Consider the following 21949-nt stretch of genomic DNA (forward strand, 5'->3'; position numbering starts at 1 on the left):
CAGTGCAAGGTGTGCTACCTGATAAATAGTTACAAAGAGCAATCTTCAAATAGTTAAAGGAAATTGAGCTCTCACAAATAAAGGTGATATTTAGAGTTTGCTTTTAATCTCTACCAACAAAAAGATTCAGATGAAGTCTTCAGCTTCCTTGTCTTTGTGTGGTAATTAGCAGGTGTTTTTTCCTGCTAAGCGTGGGAGGAAGCAGGCAGTGAATGACTGTGATTCAGTTTATCACTAATGCATGCAAGCCTCACAAAAACAAATCTTTGAAATGGCATAATCTATACTTAAAGCCAAAGTGCAAGCAACAATCAATCACATTTTCATTCTGAAGATGCACTGATGGCAGCTTTAATAGCACTTCTTATGCTAATGAGGAGAAATTAGTAAATTCTCATTTGAAAGAGGAGATTGTATTGTCATCATGTCTCTACGTTTTGCTTTTGGCTGTGGGTTTTTTTTGTTTGTTTCTGTTTTTTCATGTGCTGAATTTGTGTCAACTGATTTGCAACCCAGGTGAGGGATTTTAATGTAGAGGGAGATGACATCCATGATGGCAAGGATGATGTTCTGAGTAAGCCTGTTAATGTTGTAGAGTTTTTCAAGGAAGTTGGTTGTATACTGGAGTAAAGTGGCCCCTTGTGTGGTTTGAGGATGGTTTGTATGAGTCCTAGTATTCTTTCAGTAAGAGGGTCATGGCTAGATATGATGGGTCTGACTGGATTCCCTTGTTTCTCTGTCTTGGGAAGCGTGTAGAAGGTTCCTGGGGTGGGTTTGTGGGGTATGATTTTGTAGAGTTTCTCTTGGAGTTGTTTGGGGAAGGATTTGATTACACTCTTAAATTCCTGGGTGAATTGCATGTGTGAGGTCTTCTCCAAGTTCTTTATAATAGATGCTGTCAGAGAGCCTCATTGAGGCAGTCATCATGGATGAGGACTACAATGGTACCCGCTTTGTCTGCTGGTTTGGTCACTGTCTGGTGATTGTATTTCAGGGACTGTATTGCTGTGCTCTGAGAGATAGAGAGATTACGGTGGATGTAATATTTGTTAGGGAGATTTTTAAGAGCAGGTTAGACAAAACCTGTCAGAGATGGTCTAGATAATACTTAGACCTGTCATGAATGCAGGGGACTGGACTAGATGACCTCTCAAGATCCCTTCCAGTCCTACGAGTCTTTGATTCTATAAGTGTTTAACTTAAATTTTGCTCCCACCAACATAACTGCCCAGCTATGCCGACTTAAAAACTCTACATCCATGAGGGGCATAGCATCAAGGTCAATGTAGTTAGGGCGATGCAATGTCAGTGTAGACACTGCGTTGTTTAGGTCAACTGTTACTGGCTTTCAGCAGCCTTCCTATAATGCCCCACAGTAACAGTACAATAGATACAAGCTATCCTGGTGACGACATATACTGCTGACACAAGGAGCAAAGTGTTGACACACATAAGTGATGTAATTACTGTGGTAGCTATATGCTGATGTAAATTAGGTCAACTTAATTTTGTATGTAGACATGGCCTCTTAGTCAGGCATGTCAGAACACGCAGATCAGAGGAAGAGGTGATGAAGGGACATGGTATGGGGGCAGAGATGGTGTGAGGTTGGGTATTGGGGAGAAGAGGCAGTACAATGGCGTTGCATGGGGGTGGGACCATGGTTCAGGCATCTGTGCCCCACTCCTTTTAGGGCACTTCTGGTGCTCCTACTCTGAGTACCTTTCCCAGACCTGAAGAAGAGCTTTGTGTCTCTTTCTCCAACAGAAGTTGGTCGAATAAAAGATATTGCATCCCACACTTTGTCTCTCTAAATTATAAAATGAACAGTCAAAGGAATCATGTTGCCTGTTTATCTAAGTCGGGGTCAGCAACCTCTGGCATGCGGCTCACCAGGGTAAGCACCCTGGTGGGCCGGGCCAGTTTCTTTATCTGCTGTGTCAGCAGGTTCGGCCAATTGCGGCTCTCACTGACCACGATTCGCCATCCCAGGCCAATGAGGGAGGTGGGAAGCCGCGGCCAGCACATCCCTCGTCCGCGCCACTTGCCACCTCCTCAATGGCCTGGGACGGCGAACTGCGGCCAGTGGGAACCGCGATTGGCCAAAACTGCCTATGTGGCAGGTAAACAAACTGGCCCTGCCCGCCAGGGTGCTTACTCTGGCTATCCGCGTGTAGAGGTTGCCGATCCCTGATCTAAGTGCCTCTGTTTGTCACTCTTTCTGACAAATAGTTAAAAATAAATTCTGTTTTACTAAGATTCACAGCACATTTGTCATGGTAGTTAGGTGTCTAAATTACAGAAAAGAGCAAAGCAAGAACAAAATTAAGGATAGCAATTTCCAAAGCCAAAGACCCTCATCAGAGAGAACCCTGCCTCAAGACATGCAATGGAAAAACTAAGGTTCCAAGAGCCAGTCATCTTAACTGCTATGATGAATTGTAAGGTGACAGTCTGTGTTTAAGATAATCAGATCTGAGATTAATACGTTTTTCAAATTCTTCAGTACCTCTTGAATTCCACATGTAAATTTACAGTACAGAAACTTGAAAATATACTACCCTGAATTCTAAATAAAGTCCTATTAGGAATGCAGTGTCCTGCTTCTTGCTTTATGCAGAATACTGCACTCACATTCACTAGATATTGTGTATCTCCATGACCCGAGCTTGATGCCTTCTACCTTATAGTAGGAAGTCAAGGTGTTAATTTTAACCTGCATGGTTCTAGTTAACTTGTGATCTGGTTGTCTGAGAGATCACATCTCTCTCCGTAAAATTGTACCCTAGTTGCAGTCAGGGGAGACTCTGGAGCTGGACCCTCTACAGTATAGACGAAAGATATTATTGAAATAAATATTACACTGTTGCATTTAAGCAAGAAAACATGACAGAATGCGAACAAATTTCCTTCAGATTAGAAATGTACAAACTGTCTCAATAGGAAATGCCCTGATGCCTTCAAACCAGTTTGTCTGAATACTCATTATTCCTTATAATGTATCCCCTAGCAAAATTAATGCAGTCACATACTCAATCAAGGAATTTTAAAGTACCATGGCCATGCTCAAGCAAGTATCATTATTGTTGCTACTTGTAATGCTATAGCCTTTCAATCAAATATCTTTTTTTTAATGTAAAATTTCCAAAGTTTCACACTGCTAGTTGTGGTAGTTTTCCAATAATCTCTTTACCTTATTGCTGATTAATAATATAAGATATACAACCTATTTCTGTGTAATCAGATGCTTTCTCCTCTATAATCAGCCTCTGTCTCCTATTTCATTCATTCAGTAAAGTCACAAGCCATTGGTTTGTGACGTGAGACTTGTTTCTGTCTTGATGAATTTTGATATTCCAAATACTGCAGCGAAGATGACTGAAGGAATTATCCAGGAAGAAAGTGTTTATAGTTCAGGGAGCTCTTCTGGTCTGTTGTACACACACAAACACAGCTCCTTGATGTTTGATTCCAATGTGGAAGAAAATGCAGCTCAAGTATAAAAGAGTATAGTGGGGAATTGATTTAATGTTATATGTGTAAAGTTGCTAGTGTGGCTGTAGTATGATTTGATCTGTAAATGTTAGAGGATAGAGTGTACAGTTCACAGGGAGAAGAACAATATGAAAAATGTCATATATTCATTTTGTACAGACAGGCAGCACTAGTCCTGCACTCTGCATGCTTTTTTTAAACAGGAGCTGTTAAAATGTAAAAAGGAGTAAAGTGAGAAAAGGATTTGTTGTTAGTAAATAGCTGAATTCAGCATTGAATGAATATAACATTACTTATGGCACGCAGTAGAATGTTCAATCAGGCCTCCTTTTCAAGCAGTTGATATTCTCTATGGCTGGTGCATAATACTGTCCAGAGAATTAAAGGATGTTAACATTTCATTACTCCTGCCATTGATTTTTCTCTACTTACTTCACAACAAAAATCAAAATGTGACCTCTTATTCCGCCGAATTAATTCCAGAGCACTTGCCATTATTGACCTCCTAATGAAAATTAATGATGGCTTCTTTCATTCAGTCTTACAAGTAAGCACAGCAAGCAAATTTCCAAAAAGGGTGATTTTTTTCCCCTCAGACTGAAATGAAAAAGACCATATTAAATATAAATCTTATATTAAGGCAGCATTAAGTGTGCAAATTTAAACACTCAAAAGTCAGAAAATTCATAATATTTTAATTATGATTTCAATTACATCATTGGGGCCCAATGCTGCAAAAACTTAACCATGTCAGTAGCTTTACTCATGTACAGTCAGTGAGACTACTCATATAAGTAAAGTTACGTCCGTGTTTAAATCTTTGCAGCATTGGGCCCTTTATTTGTTTATATTGCACATATTTGGTCACATCCTGCCCTCCTACCCCCCTTCATCCTGCATGGGGAAAACTGAGGATGGCATAGCGCAGCATTTACACTAAGCACTTCTGGGCCCATGATGTGGGGCAAAGTAAGCAGGCTCTGGGTGCTAGATCAGTTACTTGAGGCAGCAGACTTAAGTTAGAACAACATAAAGCCACCTTTGCCCTCCATCAACTTCTGCAGTCTTGCACTGAGCACAGTTCGGCTTGACTGGGAGTTCTTGGCCACTGTATATATATTAGGCATTGCATATATTAAGGTAGTCTAAGATATTGTAGTACAAACATGCCGTGCGTGGCTAATTAACTTTAATTATTTCATTTCTGGACTTTTGGGTGTTTAAATATGCAAATGTTGCACTAACAAAGATATTTGCTTTCTTTTCTCAAGGTAGGAAAAGGCTTTATATTATTTTTTATTTTAGTGGAATTATCTCCCTCTGTTCAAATAACACCAAACAAAACAGAAAATAAACAGGTGAATTGATTGCTTTTATATCCCTCCATACAAATATATATGTACAAATCACCTTCAAGGTAAGACCATAGGCTCTCTTATATCTGTGTAAACTAGGCATAACTCCATTAGTGTCAAAACAGGATAAATGAGAGGATCCATATCTGGAAGTGAAAACTAGCTACTTTATCTATGGCATTTGCTGATGACATAAAATTATCTAGTGAAAACATATTATTGTCTGAAGATCAAGTCAAAATACCTCATTTTCTTTCTTTCTTTCTTTAGACAACAAAGATTATGATGCATATCTATCCTATACCAAAGTGGATCCAGACCAGTGGAATCAAGAAACTGGGGAAGAAGAACGATTTGCTCTTGAGATCCTACCAGATATGCTTGAAAAGCATTATGGGTACAAATTGTTCATACCAGATAGAGATTTGATTCCCACTGGAAGTAAGTTATATTCAGCCTTGTGTGTGTTTCCTATATGGGGAAAACAGAAAATACATATATATACTAACAATGTACTTTCTATCATAATATCCTCAGAGTCTTATCTCTGAGTTTTCTCTATCATTTAAAAAAAATATTTTATCTGATTTTTGGGGTGCACTTTTAATATATTTGTTGGCTTGCCTCCGTTCTTCCCTAAAATATCACTTGCATATTTGGTTGGTATTATTTTCAGGTAAGATGATAGGGTTCAGGAAAGATATAGACAGGATAGCATGACAAGACCAGTATTTTGTAGGGTTTGGTGAGGAGCCTTTTGATCTATGAATCAAATACTGATGTCCTTAATCTGTTTTAACTCAGTCCATACTTGGACAGATTCCCATAGCCCTGAATGTGCATTGAGTAAAATCTGAGTAAGGACTCAGAATTTAGCCCTTTGCTTATTCCAGAAATGAATCAAGCTTTTTATAGGGAGGATAATCGACCTGTGTTGAAAGTAATACAACAATGGAGTGATACATTTGTGGCTCTTTTAAGGAATGCTATATGCCAGGGCATTCTGTTAGTATTCACAGCAGATGAGTTTTTGGTGTGGCTACTGGAGATCTTCATAGAGAGCAAAATTAGCTAATTAGTGCTTAGTTTTGTTCATTTACTACTTGTTCATGTTTATTTTGCATAGTCTTGCTCAATTTAGTTACTGCTTTAGTGAGAACTTGTAAAGTCCATTTCCATAGCTTCCATGTAGTCTTCAAACTGCCACCTTCTTACTGGATTATTCTAATTTATTTTTACTAAAGGCAGTAACAAATCTTTTCTCTTAAAAAGAAAAAAAATAGACATTAGCAGCAAAGTTGTTAAGATCTGCAATAATCTGAACATTAATTCACAGAAGGCAACGTTGTAGATGCCTGGGGAAAAAAAGACAGACTAAGGGTCCAATCCTGCAACATAGACAAGAGAGTAACTTGTGAGTTTATTGTGTATGATTGGTTCCCCTAAATCACATGGTCATTGTTCTGTTACTGCACAGAATGATTTTTAAAACAGAAGAATGATGATGATAATGCCTAACCTTGCTCACATTAAGATGTTGGTATTGTACAAAAAATTAGCCAGTACCCAGATATTCTAATGAATAGAAACCCATTCACAGGGGGTGTAAGGGGACTTGAATGAATGTACGCAATCAGTACTGTTCCTGGACAGGAGAATTTAGCCCATTTGTTTCTACTGAGGTTTTTGGTGAGATACTTGCTTTGACTGATCTTGAGCAACTGTCTTTTTTTAAAAGCTGCAAAGAATCCTGTGGCACCTTATAGACTAACAGAAGTTTTGGAGCATGAGCTTTCGTGGGTGAATACCCACTTCCTCAGATGCATGTAATGGAAATATCCAGAGGCAGGTATATATATGTGTGCTAGCAAGCAAGCTAGAGATAACGAGGTCAGTTCAATCAGGGAGGATGAGGCCCTGTTCTAGCAGTTGAGGTGTGAAAACCAAGAGAGGAGAAACTGGTTCTGTAATTGGCAAGCCATTCACAGTCTTTGTTCAATCCTGAGCTGATGGTGTCAAATTTGCAGTTCATGCATCTGAGGAAGTGGGTATTCACCCATGAAAGCTCATGCTCCAAAACGTCTATTAGTCTATAAGGTGCCACAGGATTCTTTGCTGCTTTTACAGATCCAGACTAACACGGCTACCCTCTGATACTTGTCTTTTTTTATAGCCTACATTGAAGATGTGGCAAGATGTGTAGACCAAAGCAAGCGACTGATCATCGTCATGACTCCAAATTATGTAGTAAGGAGAGGCTGGAGTATCTTCGAACTGGAAACCAGGCTTCGGAACATGCTAGTCACTGGAGAAATTAAAGTGATACTGATTGAATGCAGTGAACTCCGGGGAATTATGAACTACCAGGAGGTCGAGGCCCTGAAACATACCATCAAGCTTCTAACTGTCATTAAGTGGCATGGACCAAAATGCAACAAGTTGAATTCTAAATTCTGGAAACGTTTACAGTACGAAATGCCTTTTAAGAGGATAGAACCCATCACACATGAGCAGGTTTTAGATGTCAGTGAGCAGGGGCCCTTTGGGGAACTGCAGACGGTCTCAGCAATTTCAATGGCTGCTGCCACCTCCACTGCTCTTGCCACTGCCCATCCAGATCTGCGCTCCACCTTTCATAATACGTATCATTCACAGATGCGCCAGAAACACTATTATAGAAGCTATGAATACGATGTACCTCCTACTGGCACCCTGCCTCTTACCTCAATAGGTAACCAGCATACCTACTGCAACATCCCTATGACACTTATCAATGGGCAGCGGCTGCAGACAAAAACTAACAGAGAGCAGAATCCAGATGAGGCTCACACAAACAGTGCAATACTACCCCTCTTGCCACGGGAGACCAGTATATCAAGTGTTATTTGGTGACAGAAATGCAAAGGGGGACCCCACCCCCCTGGAGTAGGAGCTAAGTGTGCAGTCTGGTGCCTGGAACTACATCCTCGACTGCTGCTGTTAAACATGCATTACAATCTATAAAATATGAGGAAAAACAGGGTCTTGTACATATGTTTTTTGCAGTTTCTTTGTAGCATCAGTCTTCCTGTTTTACCCATGTCTCTTGCCATTCACATTTTTGACTTTGTTTTATACGTCACTGGAATTTGTATATTACAGTTTTTTTAAATGAAGAGACTGCTGTATAGATAGGAAATCTTTTTTGCTCCATTAGTATAGTTTTAGAATTTTTTTAAACATTTCTTGGGAATGCTTGGACGAAGCTATGTTAATATCAGAAGCACCATCCATTTTGTTGGCCTGCCTAGCCTGATACATGAAGGCCATGCCTGCTGCATTTCACCATTTCGAAGAACCTTTGTTCTTAGGAGGACCCCGCCAATCATTCTGAGCTCCAATTTCATTACTTATCCCATGACAACACTTTTTCCTCCCGCCTCCCCTTATGATGGTTCCATGCTGGGTAACACTACAGACATTCTGATCATCTAACATTTAACCCAGTAAATGCTTGTCAGACAAGATATACCCAATATGTATCAATTGCCTCACAGTAATCACTACAGAGTGTGTAGAAAGTAGAGTTTGTTTTTGTTTTATGATGCGTTGATTTGTATCCCTTTTATTTATATAAAGCAACAATCCTAATTCGATCACTTCTGGAACAGTGTGAATGTGTGAATGCTTGTTTTTGTTAAGCCTTTGACTTTTTCTTTCCCCCCTCTTCAAATTCTGCAAATGAGGTTATTTGCAATTGTCAGACAAGTAAGGTAATAGGTAAGGTAATCGGTGTTGAAGTGCAGTAAATCCTGCTGAGATTTACAAGGATGGCTTCCAAACTAAAGGGGAGTAGAAGGACAAATATCAACTATGGTTTGTCGCATTGTATTATAGAAAATGGATTTTTCTAAAAAGTAAGAGCAAAACATTTCTTTCCAGCTTAGTATGGATTCCCCTTGTATTTGAATGTTCCAATCACTGTAATTACTTTATCAATGATATAGTCACATTTGAGCATTTTTATATTTTGTTTTAGCTTGTTACAATAAGTAAAACCTTATTGATTTCAAGGTGATTTAAATGAGAACTCAGGTAGCAAAAAAAGAAATTATGAATACCAACGAACATCAGTGTTGTAAGAATAAACATTTATTTATACAATATTAATACTGAAATTGGACATGGAAGCATTAAAAACCATTAAGTTTATTGAATAAATAAACAAACTAGTTTAGTTTTTAATGCATGATTCCATCTTTGAGGATTGCAGATTACATGTGTGCCATTGCTCCCAGATTAAAAAAAAAAAATCCCTGTTCTGATATCTCTAGAACTAATGGAATAAAGATCTTGTCTATATTTATATTCAAATGATGCAAAAGTCACTTTCCATTTTAGAAAATTTAAAGAGTGGAGTTAGATTTTTTTTCTTTTAAAAGGCCATATTCTCTGTTGGTGTAAATGGAACTAGTGGAGGTGGCCCAATGACCATCAGCAGAGGATTAGCCCTCTTTTTTTTTTTTTTTTTAAATATAACAATATAACATGAACATTAGGAAGCAGCTTTTTAATTATTTCAGCAACTCATTACCTGTTAGGGATTTTCCTAACAGCTGACTGGTTTTGGCCAATATAATGGATGTTGTGTGATTTGTTCATTCTTATTATCACTATATTCAAAAAAATACAAGTTTTAATATTTTGGTCTCATTAGTAAGATGTGATTGGTCAAAAATGTGTAACCTGCAGTTTGTGGGCGTGTGTGGGGGTAAGTCAATATTGACAATGTCTGAGGAATGACTATTATATTGTAACAGTCACGAATTCTCAGTATCTGCATACCCAGTTAAAGGAGCTTTGGGATCTGCACTGACTTTTATTTGCTGAAGAATGTTTTTTTCTGACAATTCGCTTGGGTCCTTTTCTACAATCTGTTCTTTATTTCAATTATGTCCCCCTGGACATGTGCCAAATATCCACAAAATGGAAATGAAGCTGCCAGGGCAGATAGAATTTCAAGACAGCTTTACAGATTTGATTATTTTCAGATTGTAAGACAGTTGTTATTTATTTTATATTATAGATGCCTGCCAGGAACTGATGGCATTTAACTTCATTTGACTGGATTCTAAATTCCTCCAATACCCAGAAAAATTAAAATATTGTAAAATCTTTCCCTCGTCCCTCCCCTTTATATTTTTTAAGATGAAGATTGGGATGTGGAATAAATATAGAGTGTAACAACCTGGCGGCAGTCACATTCTAGGCATTGGTAGGTGTTTCTTTATCCACATTGGGGGTACTTTTTTGTTGTTCTATTTTTAGTGTAGATTTAAGCACTTTGAATAGCATGATTCAGGGATTGATGGATACTATTTGATATTCACACTATTTAAGAAAAGTTTTCTTATTATGCTTTGTCATATTATTAAACAAAAACAAAACAAATGAAAAAAGAAATACATGGAGAAACTATCTATGGCTTTAGAAACATTCCTCCCAGGTGTTCCTCTTCTATAAACAGCTCTGTGTGAGAAACAGTGAAGGAAACTGTCATGTGTTCACGTGCTCTATGTTTGACAAAAGTTCTGTTAGAACGCAAAATAAAAAGGAAAAAAAAATTAATTTGCCCTAGTGCTTAAGCTCCATCCTTTTTTGGTTCAGATGTTCTAGTTTTTGATAATGCCGTCTGAAGTGTGCATGCAACAGCCAAGTGCAAGGGTTAGCCATTAAAAAAAAAAGCACTTTACCTTTGAAAATTGTAGTGTGGTGATTGGACAAAACTTCTTATGCCTGGTTTCCATCTGTCACTAATTGTGGGTATGTATATGGAGTCGATGCACATGAAGTATCTAGATACGGTGCTCCACATTATAGGATTCTCTTATAGGGCTACTCCTTGATATAAAGCTAAAGGACTTTCTCACCCCGCCCCATGGAAACTCGCTATAAACATCCTTATAGAGGTTCAAACACAGCTTTACTGAAAGGGAGGACTGCACAGCATGCAGCTGATTATTTTGAAGATAACAAGTATCTCTGGGCTTGATTCTGCTCTCAGCTGCATCGGTGTAACTCTATTGCAGTTGATGAAGTTAACCCAGTGTAAAAACTGGTTTAAGTGAGAGGAGAATCAGGAAAAATGGATCAGAAAAGAAAATGTATTTACAACTAACGATGGGATAAAATTCTGACACCTCCCCACTGAAGTCAGTGACAAAACTCCCACTGACATTAGTGAGGCCAGGATTTCACCCCAGGAGTCTACATCATAAAACACTTTGGCATTTTTTCTTTCAGGATGGCTGTTGCTCGGGTTACACATTTTTTAGCCTTAGATGCAAAATTCTTGCATTTTCTGTTAGCACCCAGCTGTTAAAATGAAGTAGACATTACATAATGGCAGATAATCAGACTCTACATATTTAGAAAACCTGTTATACTTATTGGATTAAAATGCACATTTTAGTTGAATTTGCATGCATTAATGATTCATTTACATTATAGATTGAGCGATGAGATTTGGGGAAAAAAGCTCGATGAGCAGGCTTCCTTTTTTCTCAAACTTAAAAAAAAAAATTATGTCTACCAACCTTGGAAAAACTTTATTAGAATTACAATAAAGCAGACACTAAGAAAAGCCAATGGAATAAAACTCAAGGTAAGAGAAAGGGGAAACATCAGCCTGTTTCTTAATTGGGTTATGGACATTCTCTGTTATGAAGTCCAGCTGCAACTCAGTCCAACCTACATAAAGCAACTGGCATGTGCCACATTCTGCAAATGGATCAACAGTGTCACAAATTCAGCCCTGGTATCTGGCACACTGCTGAATACTTTTGCATTTGCTAGTAACCCAGCAGCACACACAGTTGTTGGGGAATCATCCATAGGGAGACAAAATCACAAATCCACAGAGGGAGACAAAATTTTGTTGGCACTAACAATCTTCCTCCATAACAGGCTTAATGCATGATCCACAACAACTATTTTCATTCTTACCCTCCCTGCCCACATTTCTACCCCTCTTCATAACTGAACAGGAGCTTTGTTTGGCTGGAATTAGACAAACATGGGCAGTTTCATAACACTTGGTATCTCCCTACATAATGCTTGTTTCAAGTTCCTTAGCTGTTTATCTCTGCCACAGCTCTAGCTCTGTTAATAGTCACTGAGTGGAGAAGGAGGAATGAGCATTACACCCTTCATGTATGATTCAGTAGTATCACTGGTTTTGTAGGTTGAATTCAGCATTGATACCGTGCTGTCTCTTAGGGCATGTTATTTTGCTGAACAGTTCCCCATTGACACTGGACGTAACACCGAAAGAGGACAAGGCAGCATCACACTTCTCTAACTGAGCTTTGGTTGGTGTTCCAGAATCTGCAGAGCCTTTGGAAGTAAAACCAATAGAAATGAACATTAAGATTTTTTTTCTTTGCAGTTTTGGTTTTAATTCTGTTTGAGATCAAGTCTGGTCTTTGTACTTACTAATAGTGTCTATGAGCTGGGTAGGCAAGACTTCAGTGCATTATATCACACTGAGTAACAAGAAAATGTAAAAAAAAAAAATGGAAAGATGTGGCCATATTAACAGTTTGGTATGTGGTTCAAAATTAAACCTCTCCCTAATGTGCCTAAACAATTCATATAGTGCTAAGGTCTTGTCCTAGGAAGGTATCCTCTTTGTAACAATAAGAAACTTGACTCAGAAGCTTAACAGCATGCTCACATATTATAGTCAATATTCTCAATAATATCTTTACATAACCAACCAGTATTTGATTAAAACATTTTTGTTTCTGTTGAGTTAAGGTTGCAAGGCTTTCAAGAATTCTGGCAGCTAGTTTTGAATGTTGTATGAAGTACACAATCCCTATCCAATACATGGTTTATAGAAAGGCCCACACTACAGCAGTTAAACTAAGATTTTCATTTCATTTTAGTTTGGCAGATGCCATTTTCTCCCTGACTGGTGTCAGATATAACAAGGGGCGAACATAAATGTTCACGATAAAATTAATTTGCTTTTTAAAACCTTACCTCCTCTTTTAATTAAATTTTAGTTTTCTCTTCATCCCTGAATATAAATAGCATAAATATCAGTTCTTCAGGAAAAATAAATACCCAATAATCACACTCACATCTTCAAATGACATTACAAATGTTATCTAATTAATCTCCACAACCAATTCGGAGGAGGCTAGGGAAATTGTGTCTTTACAGATGGCAAACTGAGGTAGAGGGGTAAATCATCACCTGGCTTGCACAGCAGCTCAAGGGACTCAAGGAGCGTAAGGTCCCTGTTTGCTCGCTTGTGTCAGGGTGGAAACCAGATGGAGCCTTTGTTCCATCTGCCACAACAAATGGGCCAACATATCTGCACCAGCATACTGAGTGACATATGCTGGTCAGCTATAGGCTCAGCATAGGTCCTTTCCCTCAACGCAACAGGGAGACTTGGAACTGGATTGTGCCTCCCCCAGTCTTTTCAGTACTCATGGTAAGCACTATGGTTGAGCCCAGCAAGTTACAAAGTTAAGATGAAAGCATCAAAAGTGTGATGACAAATAACTCCCAGCCTGTGCTCCAACCACACCACACTGCTCCTGATCTTAACCTTCATTCCTTCTGTTCTGCTCCCCACCCCCTTCATTTACCTTGCAGTCTCTACAGTGCTCAAATAAAACACAAAGCTTGAGGTGCATCCTTCAAGCTTGGCTCATATGAACATTCTTTACCTGTGGGACTATTTGGGTGAGTAGATGTCACTTGCAGGAGCAGCTTTTTAATTTGTAAAAGTACTTGTATTCACAATTCACACCCTTTTCTTCATCCCCAATGTCTTAACAGTGCCCTTTTGGGGTAACATCCCTTTCTTTTAAGCCTCAGTGTGTAATCTTTCTCTGGTTCATACACACCCCTGCATAAAACAATGATGCGGTGACTAGTTCCTATGATTTACCTTATTGTTTTAGCTTCAGTTCTTAGCATAGATTGATTTTCCCAGCAATGCTGTAGGCTGTTGTTTGGGAGCCTGTTTTAAATTTGTTTTACAATGCTTGTGTGACAGGTAAACAACAGTGTATGTGTGTGTATGTTTGGTTCTTTTAAAAAGAAAAATTTAAAAATCTTCATTACAAGCTTAACAGGTGAACAGCAGTGAACTTACAAACTTGGAAGAAATTGTTTGCCAGCATTAAAATTCTGTGATGAACAGCTCATTGCTGCTCTAATTATGTACTTGGGGACACTATAAGTAGACAGTTAAAACAATTTGTATTATACATGTAACTTTAGCATCACATTAGAATGTTGTACACTGGTCTTCCTAAAACCCAGAAAGCATCAAATGGTGACAATTATGTAAATACAAAGTAAAGAGAAAAACATCCACACAGCTTTCTTATTGTCTCTAATTTGCAAAAATTACAAAGAAATCATGCTTCTTATTTTAGATTACTGAACTCATTTCTACCTCCGCAAAAGCATTTAAAATGTAAAAATGCAACCCTTTACAAGATGTATAGACTCTCAAGAAGAGAAGTGGTTTCAACAAATAGAAACGCACTTGCATGTGCTTTTTCTCCAAAGATACATATCCAATCATATAATCATTCACAGCGCTGTAAAATAAAACAGTACCAACCGGATCCTGTAAAAGTAGACTAAATCCAAGTAAAATGGCTTTGCTCACACGAAAATGCTCTGCATGTCTTGCAGTGCCAAGGCAAACTTGTAGTGAGCCCACTGCTAGGTATGGATAGATTTGGGAAGGAAAAGGAAGCCAAAGCACCATTCCATTGGTTCCATTCCACATACCTTTGACCATGTAGATATTTATTGTACACTGACTTACCAGTCATGCTCACTTTGGGGTGGGGAAGGAGGAGTGACATGCCCGCTTTTCCTTATTTGTAGTTCCCTTTGAAGGCTGTATCTTGTGACATCTCTAGAGCAGAGGTTGTGTGAAGTTGTCCTGTGCAGGTGGCTGCTTGTTTTGCTCCCCACTCCACAGCAAAAGTTAATTGTTTCTGCTGCCTCCCTTTGCCACATTAAGCCCTTACATACCTGCATAATCAGCCTCTGGATACAACAAACAATGGATCTGATCATGACTTCAAACATCACCCCCGCCCCGCTCCGGTGGCGTGCTGGGGCCTGGAGCCGCCCCTGACTTGAGTGCATTTTTCCCCCTGAAGTTTGATTGTATGAAATGGTAATGCTGGACACTAATATGCAAATAGGATGCTATGTCTCAGCTTTTTTTTTTAACAGTTAATTTACTGTGAACCTTTCTATTGACTTCACTTTGAGTCAGATCCTAAGGCCCAAGTCCTGCAAAGATGAGAGCTTAATGCACATGATTAACTTTACCCATTGAGACTATTCACAGTGCACAAAGTTAAGCCCATACATAAATCTTTGCAGGATTGGAGCCTTTGTGCACAATTGCGATAGGTAGGTAATTTTAGGTAAAATAGAGGCCATTACTATGCATCGTTCAATAGATAACTAGACAAAATGGACAAAGAGACTTATTACAACAAGAAACATGCATTAATTGCCAGTGGTAGGAGTGACATTAGGCAGACTTCACTTTAACAAAGCAATGGAACTGTGACTAAAAATTAACGAAACTAATTCTGTAGAGAAGTATCTTAACTCAGCACCACTGAAGGAGATTTAGTTTCTTTAGTTATCATGTCATGTCAATGAGAGCTGGATGTGTATACATATAATTAATTATCTATAGCAACAAAAAATTGCAGTGATAATAGTACATGGGAGTGCAGTGCACTACACTAAATTAAAAGCTCGATGAGAGTCCAAATAAAGCACTTTAGATCATCAAAGCTGTCAGTTAATCTTCTGATCGTTTAATGGGAAGAAATAGATGGATGCCATGTGGGACTTTGGGACCATCTTTCCACACATACTTAACCCTAAGAAGAAGGAACTCCACTCCACTTACACCACGTACAACTGGTGTAAAGGAAAGCAGAATCAGGCCCAGAGTTTGTAATCAGCACCCACAATCAGCAAAGATGCAGATTAAGGAAGAACCTGTAAAAATTATTTTCCTATTTTATGTATTTTTGTTAAAGATGTAGAATTTCTATCTTTTTCAAGTGTCTTTCACTGATGCCATATAAACTGTAGCTCAATACATATGTTCCTTCTAAGGCTTACCATAGGGGTACATGTGAATAAAAACTGCAGAAGTTGACTCTTTCTTTAGACACTTTGTGCAAACCCACTGAAATTGAGGTAGACACACTACAGTTAAGTAGAAATGCAACAGACTATATTATGTGTACTGAATGTTAAATATTTTACCTAATGGAAATAACTTATATTCATATTTAGTTAAATAATATAAAAGGGGCCATAGAGTACATTTTTATTAGAGTACATTTTTATTAGAGATGCTATACATGCTGCTGAAAAGCAAAAGGTAAATGATAGAAATGTTACCCAATTTCAATGTATGTTACTTTAAACAGCATATTTATGTTATCCTACAGTATATGACACCTTTTAAAAAATGTACCATGTTTGATAATTTAAACTGCACAGCTTATTGTAACAAGTAAAACATATTTAGCATTTTGTACTTTCATTGATTTTTATTCTTAAGGGAGAAAAGACATCACTCACTAAATATGAATGCTGCACGTTAGCAATAGAGATATTGATTTTTGTAACTTTGATTGCACTTGCCTTAACTTTTCCACACACACGTGCGTGCACGTACACACACAAAGATTAAAGGAAACAAAAACCACAAAAATAGGCAAGTTCTGCACCGAATATACTTTTTGCATAAATTAATGAATAATGAGACATAAGCCTATTCACTACAAACCTTGTAAAGAGTATATGAGCACATGACGCCGTAGGTTTGTTAAAGCACAAGGTGTACTTTGTCTAGATTTAAAACAACAACAACAAAAAAACTTTTGGTGTAACTTTGCTTTAGGTTTAAAAAAAGTTGGATGTTTTAAAAAAAACCCTTTATTACTTGCACATGAATATTTTTGTATAATAATATCTGAAGAAGGTTTTAAACTGGAAAATTACTTGCTTTATGGTGTGCAACTTTTAGAGAAAATAAACAGGGTATATGTCCAGTTTGTAAAAATGTTTTCCTTTCAAGACTGCTCTTTCACTGGCTAAATGCAAGGTTATGACAACTTTAAATACTTCTTCTGTGAACTGATAAAAAAAACAAAAAACAAAAAATAAAATTATGTGAATAAGTTGCGTATGCAAACTTTTTTTAAAACCAATGATCCAGTTATTGCCAATAATAATCTAGGATAAGCTAGGAAGATTCCAGTTTGGTCATTTTATTTTATAGACATACTAGGCCGGATTTTCAGCTCGTGCGTCAGTGGAGCTGTGCGTTTACATGAGCTGAGGGTCTAGTTTTTTGCATATAAATTTATTTTTAACACAAGATATATTCTATTAATGGGGAAAACCAGCAGTATTAATATTTGCTTTTCTTTCATGTGCAATTGGTTATTACTAGTCCTTCAGTCTTGGTCTGTAGTTTGCATACAGGAATACTATAAATATCATATTATAGCTACTCAGTTCCAAATTGCTTTTGATGGAGGTTGTCATAAACAGATAAGTAAGAGTTAATAAAACAAAAGTGCTTCATATCTCTTTTGCCTGGAAAGGGTTAACAAGAACAGTGAGCCTGGCTGTCACCTGACCAGAGGACCAATCAGAGGACAGGATACTTTCAAATCTTGAGGGAGGGAAGTTTTGTGTGTGCTGTTAGTTTTTTGGTTGTTGTTCTCTCTGGGGGCTCAGAAGGACCAGAAGTGCAACCAGGTTTCTCTCCAATCTCTCCAATACAGGCTCTTATAAGTTCAGAATAGTGAGTACTAGATAGATTAAGCGAGTTAGGCTTATGGTTGTTTTCTTTATTTCCAAATGTGTATTTGGTTGGAAGGAGTTCAAATTTATATTTTGCTGAAAGGATTTTAATTTGTACTTGAATACTTAGACTGGGAGGGTATTCCCAGTATCTATAGCTGAAAGACCCTGTACATATTCCATCTTCAATTTACAAAGGTAATTTTTACTCTTTTTTTCTTTCTTTAATTAAAAGCTTTTCTTGTGTAAGAACCCAATTGTTTTTTATTTCTGGTGAGACCCCAAGGGACTGGGTCTGGATTCACTAGGGAATTGGTGGGGAGAAAGGAGGAAAGAGGGAGAGAGATGCTAATTTCTCTCTGTGTTAGGATTACTGTCTCTCTCAGGGAGAATCTGGGAGGGGAAAAGAGAAGGAGGGGGGAAGGTGCATTTTCCTCTCTGTTTTAAGATTCAAGGAGTTTGAATCACAGTGATCTTCCAGGGTAACCCAGGGAGGGGAAGCCTGGGAGAGGCAACGGTGAGGGAAAGTGTTTACTTTCCTTGTGTTAAGATCCAGAGGATCTGGGTCTTGGGGGTCCCCAGGCAAGGTTTTGAGGGGACCAGAGTGTACCAGGCACTGGAATTCCTGGTTGGTGGCAGCGCTACAGGTTCTAAGCTGGTAATTGAGCTTAGAGGAATTCATGCTGGTACCCCATCTCTTGGACGCTAAGGTTCAGAGTGGGGAATTATACTATGACAGAGGTTTATAGATTTCTTCATATTAAAGCAAGTAGCTAGTGCAGTATAAATAGCAGAGGGTCTCTCTCACTTTGAGGAAGAATTTATTTAAAAAAAAAACCCTAATACTTGATTCACCCCGCATTAGTTTATGCCAGTGTAATGCAATTGAAACCACTGAACAGCATAAAAGTGGAATAATACAATACTGAATCAAGATCATAGCCTTGTGAGTGTGTGTGCGCACGTTTGTGTGCATGTGCACGTGTGGAGTGGGAGTACAATCTTGTATTCTATTGGAAGTGTACTGGAGTATTGTCATTGTACAAATAAAAGCTAACTTGCAACCATCCAACACGTTTTAAAAGACTGATAACAATTTTAAGGTCCATAAGGATGATTCAGCGGATGAATCAGGAGGAATTCACTTATCAGTTCTCAGAACAAAACACAAAGGGTTTGGTTCTCTTCTCACTAGCAGTGGTATAAATAAATAAACTATTCAATGTAGTTATACCAATGTAAAGCCAATGTAAGTGAGACAGAATCAGCCCCCTTTGCTCCTCCAGGCTTTTACTCCTTAGAATCTCCATGTCCCACCATTTTTAAAAGAGTAAGAAATTTTTGACTTGTTTCTCCTTTCACTTTCACCAGTTTTAAATCTGTGTAATTTCACTGATTTCAGTGGTGTTGCTCCAGATTTTCATCATTGAAAGATGGAAATCTGGACCATAGTGTGAGGCCATAAACACAGAACCATGCTTTAAGCTGCAATTAGAAAACTTCCTAACTTGGAAATCACCTGTTTATTAATATCCCTGCTGCAACTCATCCTAGACTTCTCTGGTAACTGTGGAGGATAAGGAATGCTAATACCACCCCTCCATTTCCATTTAGTATAAAAGATCAACCAATTTGTATATACACAGCAATTCAAATAAAGCGTCAAATTCCTTATAATTATTTACACTATGTCCCCGTATCAATTGCATTTAAATAGTCCTGACCAGTAGGCTAAAGATCAAGCCTTCGAAGGGGTCAGATCAGTCTTCCAGACCATGTTCTCAATTCTGTTGGGTGTGTGAAGGGGGCTCACTTCCTGACAGAGTACCAGCAATGACTACATCCTATCTTTGTTGTGTTGGGAAATATTGAAGATTCTACCCGAGAAGCCCTTTTGGAGTCTCCACACTGTAGATTCTGGGAGTTTCTGCCAAATTCCAAACAGTTCCAAATGTCGAGGAGTTTTAGAGCCAAACTTTGTTCCATAATGTCCATTCAGGTAGTGCTTTTGTTGTGTTCTGAACATTGAAGTTTTGTTGTTGCTGAATTTTTATTTCAGCACCCCATTTTTGAATTTCCTTCAGGAGAGATCACTTAGGCTTAAACTGTAGTGCTGGCACAGGTAAAGGCATCTTTAGCTGTCTTCCCATCAAAAGATCTGCTAGAGATAGTCCAGACCCAAGCAGTGTTGACCAATATGCCAATGGACTTTATAGAAGTCCATTCATTTTTTTGGCAGAAGTCTTTTTAAAGTCTGCAGTGCTCTCCGTCTCCCTGTTGCTCTGGGGTTAATGTGGGCAACCAGTATGCTTTCAAAATCAAAGTCCTGTGAAATTTCTATGAATGTTTCAAAAGTAACTGAGGCCCATTATCAGATATGAGGGCTTCAGAAACTCCATGTCTTACAAATATGACTTTAGTTTCTGTGCCGATAAAGTATGGGTAGGTGTAACCAACTCAATATATCTGGAGAAGTAATCAGCTACAATAATGTAGGCATGTATATATGTCCTTTCCAGAAAAAAACAAATTAGTAACTACCTGCTGTCAAGGTCTGCTGGGTAGCTTGGTAAAAAGTAATGTTCCTCCCTTCCCCCGCACCTTCTTACATAGCTTGCAGCCCTCTACTAAGGTATGAATTTGCCTACTCAAACCAGCCACCATATAGATTGTTGTGCTCATACCCTGCACTTGTTTTACCTATGTGTACCTCATGGATTTTGGAGAAGGTCTCTTTTTGAACTACCATAGGGATAAAAATGCACTGCCTTTTCAGAAGCAGGCCACCAGCCATTTGAATGTCATTTTGGACCTACCAATATGGGGGAGGTCTGTTGGAAGTTGATTTCTTCAATGTTATTCTCTTTGGCAACATTGAGTCAGTTTCTAGCAATTCTTACCCTGTAGTTGTTCATCTCTAATTTGTTGATGACTATCAGGCGCTGGAATTGCTCTTCCTCTCTCCTGCTGCAGCTTTCACAGGTGTCCTCCCTGATTTTCCACTTTCCCCACTTACCCACTACACTAGCATTCTGGGACTCTTTCTCTCCCCCCCACCCCTCTTACATCTCCTTTAGAGAAAGGAATTCACTCAATTCTAACACCAGATACTGTGAGGACACGCCTTAAGCAGCAACTAGAGAACTCCCTAACCAGGAAGTTCCTACATTTGTAAAGTTCCCAGCTTCAACACATCCTGGTTCTTTGTGGTAACTGTGGACGACCAGGAACAAGGATGCTTAGCACAGTGAACCATGCACTAATAGATGATAGGTTCGTGGAAGCTTGATCAAATTTCTCCACGTTTTGTTGCAGCAGGGGTTTAAGTTGATAAAATGAGCTAGTGTTCCAGTTGCCACAATATGCCATGCTGTAGAATGTGCTATATCCTACCCATAGGCACCGACTTATACTGGCGCCGGTGGGTGCTCGAGCCCCTTTTGCCCCCGGCCTGCCCCAACTCCACCCCTGCCCAACCCCCTCCCTCCCCATTCCAACCCCTTCCCCAAAGTTCCCATCCCAGCTTCACCCCCTCCCAGCCCCTATTCCAACTCCTTACCCAAATCCCTGCCCCGGCCCCGCCTCTTCCTCTCCCCTGAGCTTGCCACGTTCCCACTCCTTCCCCCTCCCTCCAGGACCTTGCTACAGCTGTTTGGCAGTGGCAAGCACTGGGAGGTAGGTGGAGGAGCAGGAATGAAGTGTACTCAGGAATGAAAGGGGAGCTGAGATAGGGTGGGATGGGGAGCTTGGCTGCCAGTGGTGCAAAGCACCCACTAATTTTTCCCTGTGGGTGCTCCAGAAATCAGTGCATATGATCCTGCTAGTCCATGAGAATCACAGGATTTTTTTCTCCACTAAAAAAAATGGCAATTGGATTAGATCACTTCTACCATCATACGATCACATAATGAATCAGTCAGACTCAGTGTCACCATTGAACTTTGCAGCTGGAGCCTGCAGCCTGAAGGGCCTGTTCGAACTCAAATTGCCCTGTTTATTCCCAAGAGTGATCTCTCTGAACGCTGTCTCTAAAGTAGCTGCTTTTCATGATATTTTAATCTGTGACATAAAGCAACACCCTGAAGAGTTTCTGGTCAGATGATCATGGTTTCACTGATAACAACACAATCCATTGCCCCAGGTACGATGTCAATAAACTTTATACATTGGATGAGTTATGTTTACTGACAGCATGTCAAATGCAAAGGAAATATGAGACCCAG

The 21949-nt window shown here is 38.9% G+C and overlaps 1 protein-coding gene across 2 annotated transcripts in view; it reads left to right on the top strand.

Annotated features, from left to right (window-relative positions):
* Positions 1–10446, top strand: part of IL1RAPL1 (interleukin 1 receptor accessory protein like 1) — a 1148381-nt gene extending 1137935 nt beyond the window's left edge. For both annotated transcript variants that reach the window (XM_030575237.1, XM_030575247.1), the window contains 2 exons: positions 5121–5291; positions 7024–10446. In XM_030575237.1, coding sequence (XP_030431097.1) covers positions 5121–5291; positions 7024–7742 — 890 coding nt within the window. In that variant the 3' untranslated portion in view covers positions 7743–10446. The remainder of the gene's footprint in view (positions 1–5120; positions 5292–7023) is intronic.
* Positions 10447–21949: the final 11503 nt, after the last annotated feature.

The sequence above is a fragment of the Gopherus evgoodei genome, chromosome 1, assembly GCF_007399415.2.
Source record: "Gopherus evgoodei ecotype Sinaloan lineage chromosome 1, rGopEvg1_v1.p, whole genome shotgun sequence".
In the NCBI taxonomy this organism is placed as follows: Eukaryota; Metazoa; Chordata; order Testudines; family Testudinidae; genus Gopherus; species Gopherus evgoodei.